The sequence below is a fragment of the Solanum lycopersicum genome, chromosome 3, assembly GCF_036512215.1.
Source record: "Solanum lycopersicum chromosome 3, SLM_r2.1".
NCBI lineage: Eukaryota > Viridiplantae > Streptophyta > Magnoliopsida > Solanales > Solanaceae > Solanum > Solanum lycopersicum.
Window position 1 is genome coordinate 51,929,688 of NC_090802.1, and position 13,356 is coordinate 51,943,043.

At 34.5% G+C, this 13,356-nt stretch overlaps 1 protein-coding gene across 10 annotated transcripts in view; it reads right to left on the reverse strand.

The window, feature by feature from the left end:
• Positions 1–750: 750 nt before the first annotated feature.
• The window catches only part of EMF2 (polycomb group protein EMBRYONIC FLOWER 2), a 30,262-nt gene continuing 17,656 nt past the window's right edge, over positions 751–13,356 (reverse strand). For 5 of the 10 annotated variants that reach the window (XM_010319842.4, XM_069294772.1, XM_069294770.1 and 2 more), the window contains 4 exons: positions 6,262–6,345; positions 3,074–3,153; positions 1,655–1,744; positions 751–1,139 (listed from right to left, as the gene is read on the reverse strand). In XM_010319842.4, the coding sequence (XP_010318144.1) occupies positions 1,016–1,139; positions 1,655–1,744; positions 3,074–3,153; positions 6,262–6,345 (378 nt within the window). In that variant the 3' untranslated portion in view covers positions 751–1,015. 10 annotated transcript variants of the gene reach the window in all.

Sequence of the window (13,356 nt, forward strand, 5' to 3'; positions counted from 1 at the left end):
AACGAAATTTTAGACACATACAAATACCGTCAAAATTTCTTGTTAGTTGGGAGAAGAATCCGCCCGAATCAAATTATATTTTTAGGAACGTATCGAGAGAGAATTGGATTTACTATTGCTATTTTGATGAAAATATAAACTATTGCTATATAGTTTAGTAAGATACTTAGTTTGTATAGTTTTTTGCCCGCCTACGTCCTAGCATGCAAACTAATATAACAAAACCTAATAATTTTTGGCAAATAGATTGTCAATCCCCTTTAGTCCTCATTGGTTCATTTTCAAGTACAAAATCACTCACATGTAAGTCATACAAGACTTCTACATCCAAAAGTAAAACGCATGAATCTTAAGGTGTCATATGAACTAGTAAAGTGATCAAACTGCGATCAATAATAGGTCAACGAGATTTATAAATACTGTACAATTCGAATAATCTGATCACTTCTATTCTTGACCGGATGAAAAATTTCTTTATGAGGTCTCAAAACTTTTCATCACCTTGTGAATCTCGTTCCACCAGCAACACTAGCAACAAGAATTAGGAACATTGTGAATCTAATTGGCAGACTACACAAGGGTTTTAGATCAGTAAGGATAAAGATAATGAAAACAACACTACTGGTTTAAGTGAGAGGATAAATAATAGATGTGACCATAGTATACATTTTATTTTTTATATAGAAAAGATTTAATCACTTTCTATAAATAAAGCATGATCTCCTTGTAGGGTAAAGAGAGAGCCAGAGATTGTAAAAAGAACCAGATTCAAGATATAACATAGCCTCTGAACAATGTGAATCATTGATTTCCAATTTAGAACAACAGATGCCTCTATATGTGCCCTATAAAACATTAATTTTAGCATATCTTACTCTTAAAAGACAGAAGAGTCATCTAGCCACAATAACATTAGACAAACTGATGTTGAAAATTCCGAGATGCAGCTCCAGCCACAAAAGCTGCATCTCTACCAAATCCATTGCTAGATGGTAACAAATTGTCAAACGGGTATTCAGCTTCTAGTAGAATCACTGTCTTGGTTTTGGAACTGCTCTAATATTAGGTTACAATTGTTAATTGTACGCGCATCAACAAGGCCATGGTTCCACAGCTTCATCATGAATAATCTCCAACACCTGCTGTAGTAGACATTAGACGAAACATAAAAGCTACACTAATGATGAGCAATATTAGAGTACATGACAACATGATACTGTATATGGTGAACAATTATCACGTAATGAGATAAACCCAGATCAGCAATCTGAAGTAAAGCCAGTTCATCATTAAATGTCTAGATGTTTGCTGAAATTACTATTCCTGCTTCATCAAATCTGAGAAAACATGCATTTATGTGATGCCAACAATAAATTTGCTAACCACTTCGCTATATTGTCATTACATTAAGTAAAGATAAATGAGCCACCCCAAAAAAGTAAATAAGAAACTCAGAAATTCCAAATAAGCACTGTGATTGACCAACTCTCCAATACATATTATTAGTGTTCAACAGAAAACAAAGGTCGTTCTTTCTGGAAAATATACAGGATCCTGGATGCACTAAAGCAAAGGCACAATACAAGTGTATGGACTGGATAGCATCACATATAAATGACAGATCTTGACATAGGTAAATAAATAGATTAGTTACCATAGTGTGGCTGGTGCTTGGGCAAACCTCTGACCATGCAGCTTTGAAAAGGCCTCACATGCCCAAGGGATATGACCATCTGCCAACACCCTGACACAGAGACAAAAACATGTTACACGTTATACCAAGAAGGGATTCAGCAACAAAACTTTTCCAACACGCATCATTTTACTATTATTTATCACCTGCATGTAAGTAAATCAACAAGAGAAAATCCACACGTCGCCCTTTATTGCATTATATAATTATGTGTTTTGCTCTATATAACATACATCAGATAATCTTACCCATCTGCTTGAGCATGAAGCAGGAAGACACCCAACTACATCACAATCTATATTAGTGAGAAATTCATGTAACTTAATAAGAACAGAGAAAGCAAGTTATGTGCTTCCCAAAACACTATTGCATAATTTTCCAGTTGTCATGAAATGTCTATTTCAAAAGGCATCAGATCAAGGACAGACTTTTCTTCTTCTTTTGATAAGGCAACATTTGCATTGATTCCAAAGCCAGAGAGGTCATAATCACACGCCAAATCCGGATTTAGTTAGCAAAAATATCTTAAGAGACTCTAGAAACTGTTGTAGATCCCTGTATCTACTATATACTTTTCGTAACACCAAAAATGCTACAATTATGCTTCATCTTCTGGATGGGGTTGCTTTTGTTGTCAAAACATCTTGAGTTCCTTTACTTCCAAATAGTCCACCACCATATGCAGCCTGGAACCATTTTCCTTCCAGGACGGCTTTTTCTTTTTGCAACGAACTCTTCTATTGTTTTTGTTTTTCCTATAAAGGTACAAGGTGATGTCACTCTTGTATTGAAACTAGCAAAGCTAGCTCAATCCTAACAAATGGCATCCACTCACTAAAAAATACTCGTTTTGTTTCAATTTATGTGAAGGTGTTTGACTGAGTTGAGAATGAAAGGAAGATTTTTGGAACTTGTAGTCTAAAGAAGCCATAAATATTTGTGTGGCTATAACTCATCCCATTAGAGGTAAAATAAGAACTATAAAGTTAAACTGTTACTAAACATAAAAAGGTGGCATTCTTTTTTAGACTAACTAAAAAAAGGAAAGAGCGTCACAGAAATTGGGATGGAGGGAGAAGTGGACTGGTCCATCACTCCATCTACTTCACCTGGAGCAGGTTGTTAAAGAAGAAAATGAGATTTACATTTGTATCACTCCATATATTTCGGGAACAGTTGGAGAAGCTAATTGCAGAGAATTGCACTTTTACTACATTCCTAAGTAACCCACCATCTATTACTTCATCAGACCTCCCGCTTCACCCTACCGAAAATAAGAGCAGAAGATGCACATATCTCCATACCCCAGTACCCTTAAATCTTAATAATTTTAAGGAAAACCATATTAGAAATAAAACCAGACACGAAATAAGACAGTACCTTTGCTTTCTAACAAATGAGTTCCACAGATGCATCACTTGCTTTTCATCTTTGGTCACATCCACAAAATCATCAAGCATCTGTAACATGTCTGAAGTTAGTTGAATGACTTATTTAGATATCTACAACAATCAAAATCTAGCCCCTTCAGTTGACTAAATTTTGCAGCAGTTCTGAAGGGGAATTAGTTGGAGGGAACAGTTTCACAACCTTACGTAGTTCTCAAATGTATTATTTTAAAGCAGCTTAAGGAGTTTCATGGTTCTGCGTAATTTCATGTTGAGACTACGCAGTTCCTTTAAGTGTCAAGCAAGTATTTGGTAGAAAACATTTATCATCAAGTCTGAACCATAGATCAGAACACTTCCCCGAGTTAGTTTACAGAGGTCAATATTCATCCAAACCCTTCAAAGTACCATTTTTATATGAATAGATAGCAAAGCGATCTTTATAAACTGCTTAGATCTTTTCTTTCTTTTTTTTCTTCTTTTTTTAAGAATAATGTTTTAGACTTTGGTTTTAGTTGAGCAATGAAATTTACCACATATCAAAATGTTTATGCCATTACGATTTAGGGGAGATTCTGAATCCAAGCTCACAACTGTTAAGAAAATTACAACAGCATCGGCAGCAAGACATATGGACGCAACGGCTTGATGATAATTTTGAAAACTCTAGTATACATGGGACAATATGACTCCCTGATAAAATTATAGAGAAATCTAATACGTATGGCCGTCCAGAATGAGCAAGCGAAGAAAAGAAAAATGAATACCAACATATTCAAAGAGACATTTGGTCCTATGATAATCCCCATAGAATACATGGTTCTTTTTCCAGTTTTAGTAGCCTGGACTGCCTGTCAAATTAGTTTTTATTAGCATATTTTGGATTTTCCTTTTGGAGGGGGTTCCCAAGTGTCCTTCCTCATGCTCTAGCCCCTCAATCACAATGAACCGTCTCAAGCCCCCCACCCCCACCAAAAAAAGACCCTGCATTGATCTTCCTTCCCAAACTTACTGATGAGGGTCTGCCTCCATTCACCCTCTATGAAATTGATCTTCCTACCCCGCCACACAGTACCAATCTCCACTTTTATTCGAAGATCTTGCTTAATATTCTGCATTTGATTTCTTCCAGTTGTTCTGTAACTTCTCTTACCAAAAGTGGACAGAGAAGCTTTTGTAGAATACAAGAGAGCAATGGAAGCTAAGAAAGCTATAGTAAAGCACGAGATTCTAAATGGCTTGTATCAAAAGATAGGGACACGAAAAGAAGAGAGAATTGTTTAAAGTAGCAGGACTAAGAGAGATGAACGGCAAGGACTTAAACCCAGGTGAAGTGTATTAATGAAGATTCTCAACAACTTTTGACGGGAGATAACGAAATCAAAGAGATATTACTTTGATTAATATTTCAACACGAACCAGGAGAATTCAAGATCTACACACGTTAGTGAAAGATAGAAACTTTAGGTATACTCATAGAATTAGAACATCAGAGGTATAGGATGCCAAGAAAAGATAAAATTAGAAAAGCTCATGCCCACGATAGTATCCCTATAGAGGTTTGGAAGCACCTTGGAGATGTAGGAGTGGAATGGCTCACAAAACTATTCAATTATATACTAAGAAGTGGTAGGACGCCCAGCGAATGGAGGAAGAGTACCCTGGTTTTGATTTATAAGAACCAAGGAGATATTCAAAGTTGTGCAAGCTAATGCATTAAATTCAAGAGTCATACGATGAACGTACGGGAAACAGTGACAGAGTGTAGACTTAGAAACACAACAAGAGTGAAAGAGAACCAACTTGGATTTAAGCCTGGTAGATCTACTATGGAGGTTATAATCTTACTAAGAAGATTGATGTTAATCTATCGCGATAAGAAGAAATACCTACACATGATGGTTATTAATCTAGAGAAAGAACTCAATAAAGGACCATGCAAAGTCCTTTGGTGGGTGATGGAGAAGAAAGGAATCCATATTACGTATAAATGACATAAAGGACATATAAAGGACATGCACGAAGGAGCCTTCACTAGCATGAAAACAATGATAGGTGATACAAAGGAATTCCCTTAATAGTGAGTTGAGTTTACACCAGGGGATACGGATTGAGTCCCTACTTGTTTACCCCAATATTGGATGAGCTACCAACATACAAATGGAGGTCTCATGGTGTATGTTATATGTTGATGGTGAAACTCGCGAGGGTGTCAACCAAAAGCTTGAACTATAGAGAAACATTTTAGAGAGTAAGGGTTTTCAAATAAGTAGAACTAAGACTAAATACATGCATTGCAGGTTTAGGTTGCATGATTGGAGAGAAATTGAAGTGAGACTAGATGGGATTGCAGTCGCAGATGCAATAAAAAAATTCTAACACTACTTCTGTAGCTCTTTCTTTTTCTTTGGCCGCACTTCGCTCTATTTACACCATTTTACTAAAATCTCTTTCTGCAAATTGTACATTTTCAACATGTCGTCCTTCATTTATCAGAATTATCATACCAATGCTGTTGCCATAATTTCTTCTTCTCCAATACTTGTTTTCTTGCCAAAAAAAATTGTTGGACAATTGAATTGTTAGTGTTTAGGTTTGTGAAAATCAAGTTAAGATGCCCACGGAATTATTAGAATAAACAGGTGCAGCACTTATGCAATCAAAATATCAACTTGTTGAACAGGGAGTTCATAGAAAAAATCTGATCCGCTTGTCAAGAAGATGTTACTGCACAACTCCAGAAGCAATCTGGTCATTAGCTGGTATACAAAAATTAGATAGTAGTTCAGCCAATCACCCCGTCACTGTAACAATATTATTCTTTCTATGTCCTGTTTGGTGTACCAAAAGACCCTTTTAAGATACCCACTACACTCGACTCTAATTTTGCATGACCCAATTGAACAAAATTTGAAAACGAAGAGTACAATGTTGAATGGCATAATAAACTCATTTAATACAATATTCTTAAAATAGATGTTATCATGGATGAAAGTTGGCAAGTTCAATATGATATAACACTAAGGCAAACATATGATTACTTCACATATGTTGAAAGAACAAGTTTTTGACATTTATTTGAAGGGTCAAGACAATCAGGACAAACTAACCCAAAAAGTCGGCCAATTAACTTGAACAAATAGTACAATAAAGACGAATTTATATAATTATGCTGCATACCCTTCGATCTTCAAGATCTGCAACATCATCATCAACTTCATCCTCACTGTCTCGGTCCGATAAAACTTGCTCCAGTGCCATGGGCTTCACCCAAATAAAAATTTTCATTAGAAACATAAGTTAAAGGACTCTCAATTGCTTCAAAGATTTCTAACACCATATATTGGCTACCTCATCTCTTCCAAAGACTAAGATTCATGCAAGTAGACAAACATTTCAAAATCTATTTAACTCTGTCACATTCAGCAAGATAATTCACCTCTAAACTCCAAATCCTGGGGCTATTTCAAATGGAAACCACCCCAGACACACTACAATGGAAACCATTATTGAACTGCCATTACAATAGATCTTTGATTAATTCAAGTAACATCATAGAGTATACACATCCCATTAATGATAATCCAAGCAAGTGAAGAAATCTTATCACATCACTTTTTAAACAGTTCAGTTACCTTTCTCAAATGAAAATTTTCTGATTAAACAGAAACGATGAAAAGTAAACAGGGAAAGAATTTATAAACTTAAAATTGCAAGAAGCCCCCAACAATGAACCCTATGTGCCAGTGTAAGACTACAAATGTCAGAAGTACTTTGCAATGGCAAAGCCTTCAGTAGTAGGGCTTTTGATAAAATTGAAACTTAAAGAGACTAAAGACCTGATCATTGAATAATTTAAGTTGCTGAATTATAACACTCCTTTGGTAGATATGCAAGCAATCTAACAGTTAACACCAAGGAGTTGGACGGATTAACATCACTCCACCCTTAAATAAAGGTCTCAGATTCAAGCCCTAGGAATGAATAAGCTCCTGGTGGGGAGCGCTTGCCACAAATCTGGATTAGTAACGCCAATGGATTCCGGATATGAGGGTTATAACTTACTCTTATACCAATAGAAGTACATAAACAAAAGGTTGACAACTTGTTAATGTCTACGATTCTTCTAATTAATTGTTTTTATAAATTTTAAATTACTTTATCGATTTATAATAGGCTTGAATTTAGAATTTGTGGACATAACTGTCAAGAAATTACAATGAATTAAATATCTCATGATGTTAGTTCTGAACTTAAAATTGATTTGAGGCATGTTAAGCAGCAACTAATGATTTGATATACTTAAAATATAGTGACAAGTAGAGTTGCTTTCAGCTACATTCTGTAAAGTATTTACATTGATACCACAAAGCCATTGCTGGTTCCATATTAAGAAATTTGAAGTATCCCATTACACAAGACACTACGTGCTGAAGCCCATGAAACACTCTGCAAATTCCAAGCTAAGATCTGAACCATTTTTTTATGCATATAGACCAAAACCCCTAGAATTTCTAATTGTACATAAGTGTTAGGTCAATTCTTTAGTGTGTGAAGTGATATGGAGAAGAATTAAGGTCATAAGAATCCTCTAGCACAAAGGTGAGTTGAAAGCTTCTTTTACCAATCGAGTTTCGGTATAAGTTGTTACTAAGTCAACTTCAAAGAATCTTATCTCTTAGAATATGGGGAGTTACATGGATCATAACCTATCAAATTAAAGGTCTTCGAGTCTTCTTTCCAGCACCACTAACCGCTCGCTAATCCTATCTCAAAGTAGAAAGTTAGGATGATTTTACCAAAAGGTAGCAATCTGACTGACTAACTGAAGTAGGTGTGGCTCACACTTCGTATTGCGCATTTCACATGATGCCATGTGTGAAAGGCACATGGATCACACAACACCAGACGCTCACTAGAATCATGTGTGTTTCACACTTAGTATTGTGTACTTCGCACAATGCCAAGTGCAAAAGGGACTTCGTTCCACACAAGGTGTCGACGGGAACCTTCTTTTAAGTCGGATTTACTCCCTTTTTTTTCTTTGGCCATTCTTTCAAGACCTAGAAGTGGTTTTCTCTCCTCATCTCATCCTCTTCATTCCTTCTCTAAGGATTTCAAGCTTTCCAATAAAATTTCATCTTCTAATCATGAATTATTAATAGAAATCTCAACCCTTGGATGGGGTTTTCAAGAAGAGAATCTCAGGAAAAGGTTAATTGGTCATAATTTATCACGTTAGGGTTCTTCATTAAGATTTGTGGAGCATTTAAGGTAGTGGGTTAGTTCTTTCTCATGCGCTACATCTCTAGTTTCGATTAGTAATATCAAAGTTAGGATTTTTACCCAAAATCCATGAATACAAGTTCTTTCTAATACAAAAATCTTATTGTTGAACTTTACTATTGAAACTAGGTAATGTATTTCATGTTCATTAGTGATTCTTGATTGATGGTTCATGGTTACTCTGCAACCTAAACCCCTTTTAGTTAAAGTTATCTGAAAACCTTGTTTTAGTATTAACATGCATTATTTTCATGATTAAAGCAAGTTTCACGATTTTTAAGAAGTATTTCCTGAAAGTATTTTTAACTCAAGAAAGAGTTTAATATAAGTATATTTAGCTTCAAGTGCATTATTTCAAAAAAGTGATTCAAGAATGTATATGTAGCTTCACAAGCATTATCTCAAAGAAAGAAAAGACGTGTTTTCAAAAAAAGCATAATCAACTTAAAGCAAGTATAATTTTAAAGAACCATTTGAACAAGATCTCAAAGAAAGAAATTTTTAGTGTTTCCCCTAAAGTGAGACAACTTCAAAGTTAATGAGAACTCGTACATATTTCGGGAGTAGTATGGAATAGTGGTGTCAAAAATGAACCCAAACAAAGCTAACCCGCCCAACCCGCCACAATTTTATGGGTTGGGCTCAAGATACTTTGAATTAGGCTCAATCTCAACTCATTCAAACATAACCCATTTGAAGAGAATTCTCAATTTAGCCCAACTCAATCTCCAATTTCAACCCGTTTTAAAACTTTTTATTAAGATATGTTCCTATATTGAAGGTATGAATTATTATCTATTTAATATCTTTTAGGATTTATCTATCCATTTGTTACTTTTTTAACAAAAAAATCTTGAGCAGAAATTCAAATTGTGATTATAAAAGTTAAATATCAATATGTTAAATTATTGAGATTAATCAGGTCAACTTGGGTGGGTCAAGACCCAACCCGATTTCTATTCAACCATTGTAATATTTTCAATTTCAACCCAACTCGCCCATTTGACACCCCTAGTATGGAGCATTGAATCGTGTAAGGATTCAAATAATCTATATGCCAGAACTTTGTCACCATCATATGATAGGATCTGATAATGTGGGCAAGACATTGTATTATCACGATGCTCACATGATAATTATGCGTTAGAGAGACTCCTCAAGAAAAGTAAAGTTATATTATTTTAATATTGCTATTATATAGAGAGAGAGAGAGCTACAAAGTTTTGTTGTTCAAGTACACCTGCATGTTTTACTATTTTGTTGATTATATTACAGGTGTTATCAAAGATTAAAGCCTGAAGCGAGGCTCAAAACGTGTTATGCGCTTCGACTCGCATTATGTGCGCTTGAATGTTGTCATCAAGGTTCTAAGGCAAACATTTCGTTGCCAATGAGCCTCTTATGAAAAAGTAACACTAAATAATTGTTATTTCACTTTTTCATGATTTTTTTTCAAATTCTTTGGCATATAATTGTCATTCATATTTCTAAATACTAGTCTTGGACTAAACATATATATTTGTAATCTTTTCTCCCTTTGTGCCTTTTTTCATTAAACACGCACTTAATTTGCGCTTAAAGCCCCCACGGACGTTAGAGCTTTTTTGCGCTTTTCACCTTTGATAACACTAAATTTACAGTCCATCTTCAAATTTACTATCCAGTTCAATATTTTCAGTCTTAAGCTGATTGTTTTATTTAGTTATTTAACATATTTTACATTTCATGTACTAACGCCATACAGATTCATGTATTTAGGATCGGCAGCAAACACATCACTAGGACCCCACTTTCATCCAGCTTTTGATGGCGACTCTAGTACATCTAAAGTTTTAGTAATTATCAAACATTTCAGTAGAGTATTCAGGTAGCTGGGATCGTGTCTCGAAACCCATCTTCAGTTCATTAGAGGCTTTATAGACAAGTCAGTTGATTTGAGTCATAGCTTCAGTTTTTTTACTAACATCTTTACTATTTAAAATTTCTATCTACAACATTGTTTGAATTTGTTTTCCCAAAGTTGTTGCATGCCCAAATTTTCAAAGCTTCCACACTGTTGTTATAGCCTTCAACATAATAGTAAGTCGGGCTACGAATTCGCATGGAACCATCGATGGTTCTAAGTGTAAGCCATGCCCAAGGTGTAGGTTTGGGGCATGACAGCCCACACCAAATATATTTAGATTAAAGACAAAAGTAATAGTTTTCTACAGAATAAGGAGCCAACTGCTAACTTGGAAACTTTAGTCAACCATACAAATCCTTCAGCTCCTTCCAAAACACAATAAGCAACAGAGAAGCCACTTAATCACACACAAGCAACTTTCACCATACATGTCACCAACAGTCAAGATGGCACCAGGTATAATCCAAAAATTATACTCCATCCCTTCACTTCTACTTGTCACTTCTTAGAGTCAACTATAGTCAAACCTCTCTATAGTGGCAGCATTTGACAGAAAGTTGCATGGTTTGTTGTAGTGAGGTGTTGTTAGGTGTTGTTATATATGTAGACTAACATTAGACGTTTAGCTCATCTAGCTATTATAAGCAAAAGTATGCAAAACAATCAAGATTATGAATATGAAAAACGCAAACATTAGTTGTCATTCTTCATGAAGAGATAATACCACAACTGATAGACACCATTTAAATACAAGTTGTACTTGAAATTTACTATGTCGTGACTTTAATGATGATAACCACAAATATTTTAATATTTTATTTTGAACATAATATATTTCTTATAAAATATTATGATACAATACTAAAAAAATGGCTATTATAGAGGGTAATTTTGTAAAAGAAACTGTATCGACAATCCATGTTGTTAGAATAAGAATAGGAATATTAAATAGTATCCTACTTGTTAAAGGATTGTATTGTAATGTCTTTAAATAGGGTCTCTACGTAATAATAAAGAAACAAGAATTCAATCATATTTTTATCTTATATTTCTCACATGATATCAAAGCATCTACGATCTTGGTAAGCAATCAAAGAGCTTCCGTTACCGGTGGACGTGTATAGCGTATATATCTTTCCTGTAACTATTTTTTCGTACCTAATTTGTATCAGCACCGTGGCATCATTCCGACGACTACTTTCTTACATTTAATTTTTGTAGCACCGTGTCATCTTTTTGGTGACTACTTCATATATTATTTGTGTAGCACCGTTTCGTCATTCCGATGACAACTTTCTCATATCATATATGTGTAGCACCGTGCCATCCTTTCAGTGACTACTTTTTCATATTTATTGTGTATCAACATGCCATCTTTCTGGCGACTACTTTTTTCATATCCGATTCGCATAGCACCATGCATCTTTCCAAACTACTTTTCATATTTAATTTGCATAGTATCGTGGATTTTTCAGAACTACTTTCTCATAGTTGAGTTGCATAGCAAGTGTCTTTTCATTGACTCCTCAGATTTGATTTGCATAGTTCCATTCATCTTTTCAGTGACTCCTCAAAACTGACTTGTGTAGGGTTGTGCTATCATTCCAACCCTACCCATATAATTTCTCTTTTTCATAGAGTTGTGACGTCAATGCGACTCTATCCATATAATTTCTATTTTTTCAGTAGGGTTGTGTCATCATTTGGATCCTACCTATATGATTCTCTTTCACAGTAGGGTTATGCCATCATTTCGACTCTACCCATATAATTTTGTTTCTCAAGTTATGACCACTTTCAGCCATCAAATCTAATTTTGCGACGCATCAGCATGTTCTGGGCAATTTTTCAGTGACTTTCTTGTTTGATAGACTCATCTATTGGATGCAAGACGGTACATATATTTTATACTAGATTTTGAGCACTTTCCGACAACCGCTACATTGTGAAGAAGTCTATATGGAGAATTAAGTAGCCTTATACGTTGATTACTCAAATCATTCTATCGTCTGATACAGACTTCTTAAGCTTGGTTTGGGAAGTTAAACACTGTAATTTTATCACTCTGTTTTTTATCGACATTATGCATCAAATTAAGTATTTCACGAAAACACCAAGCACATTGATATTAATTGGCACTATGCATCAAACCTAGTTTTTCTTAAGACAAGCACATTGATATTGACGGACAATTTTGTGAAGTCGAGTGATCAGCTTGAAGATGTTTCATCAAGCCCCTCATAGGTCCTCATATTAAATACATTTGTAACATGCTAGGTATATGACTTGCATGCACTTACTTGAGGGAGAGTGTTAGAATAAGAATAGGTTTATACAACCTTATTTAGAATAGAAAAAGTAATAGAAATAGGAATAGTAAATAGTATCTTGCTTGGTAAAGGATCGTATTGTAGTATCTATAAATAAGGTCTATGTAATATTGTAGATATAACTATTCAATAATATTTTTCTCCTATATTTCTCACACATATCATTGTTGATATAACTAGGTTTGATTGTATATGGGCTTTGACCAACATTTAAAGACGTCTTTTTTAATTTTATTTTTTTCATTTTTTTCATTTAAGATGTTTATTCATCATATTAATATAAGAAGAATTCAAACTATAGTATTTTTCTTATAGTTTTCGAACACCTAAATTTTAACTTTCAAATATTAAATTAATCTAATTCAGTTTACTCGACTCTTGAGAAGCAAAACATGTCAAGTAAAAGTGAACGGAGACAGTTTATACCAATATTATGTCTTTTAAGTGGATATATCTACTGATACTATTTGAAACATTCAGTGCAATTTCCCCCGTATTTTTTAACAAAAATGGTTCACCTCAATAATGTGAAGAAAACAATGTAACAAACTGGAGCCAATTTTTGGATGAAAAGAGATCTCTTTAGAAGGAAAAAATTGAATAAACTAAATTCAAAATCTTTATTTTGCCTAGTTTAAGATTCGAAGATTTAGCTTGTACGAATCATTACTGATTTAATACCAATAATGGTAGTCATTTCAGTATCTTATGGATGCATATCTATCCACAATTCGTTTGACAAACTAGGACACT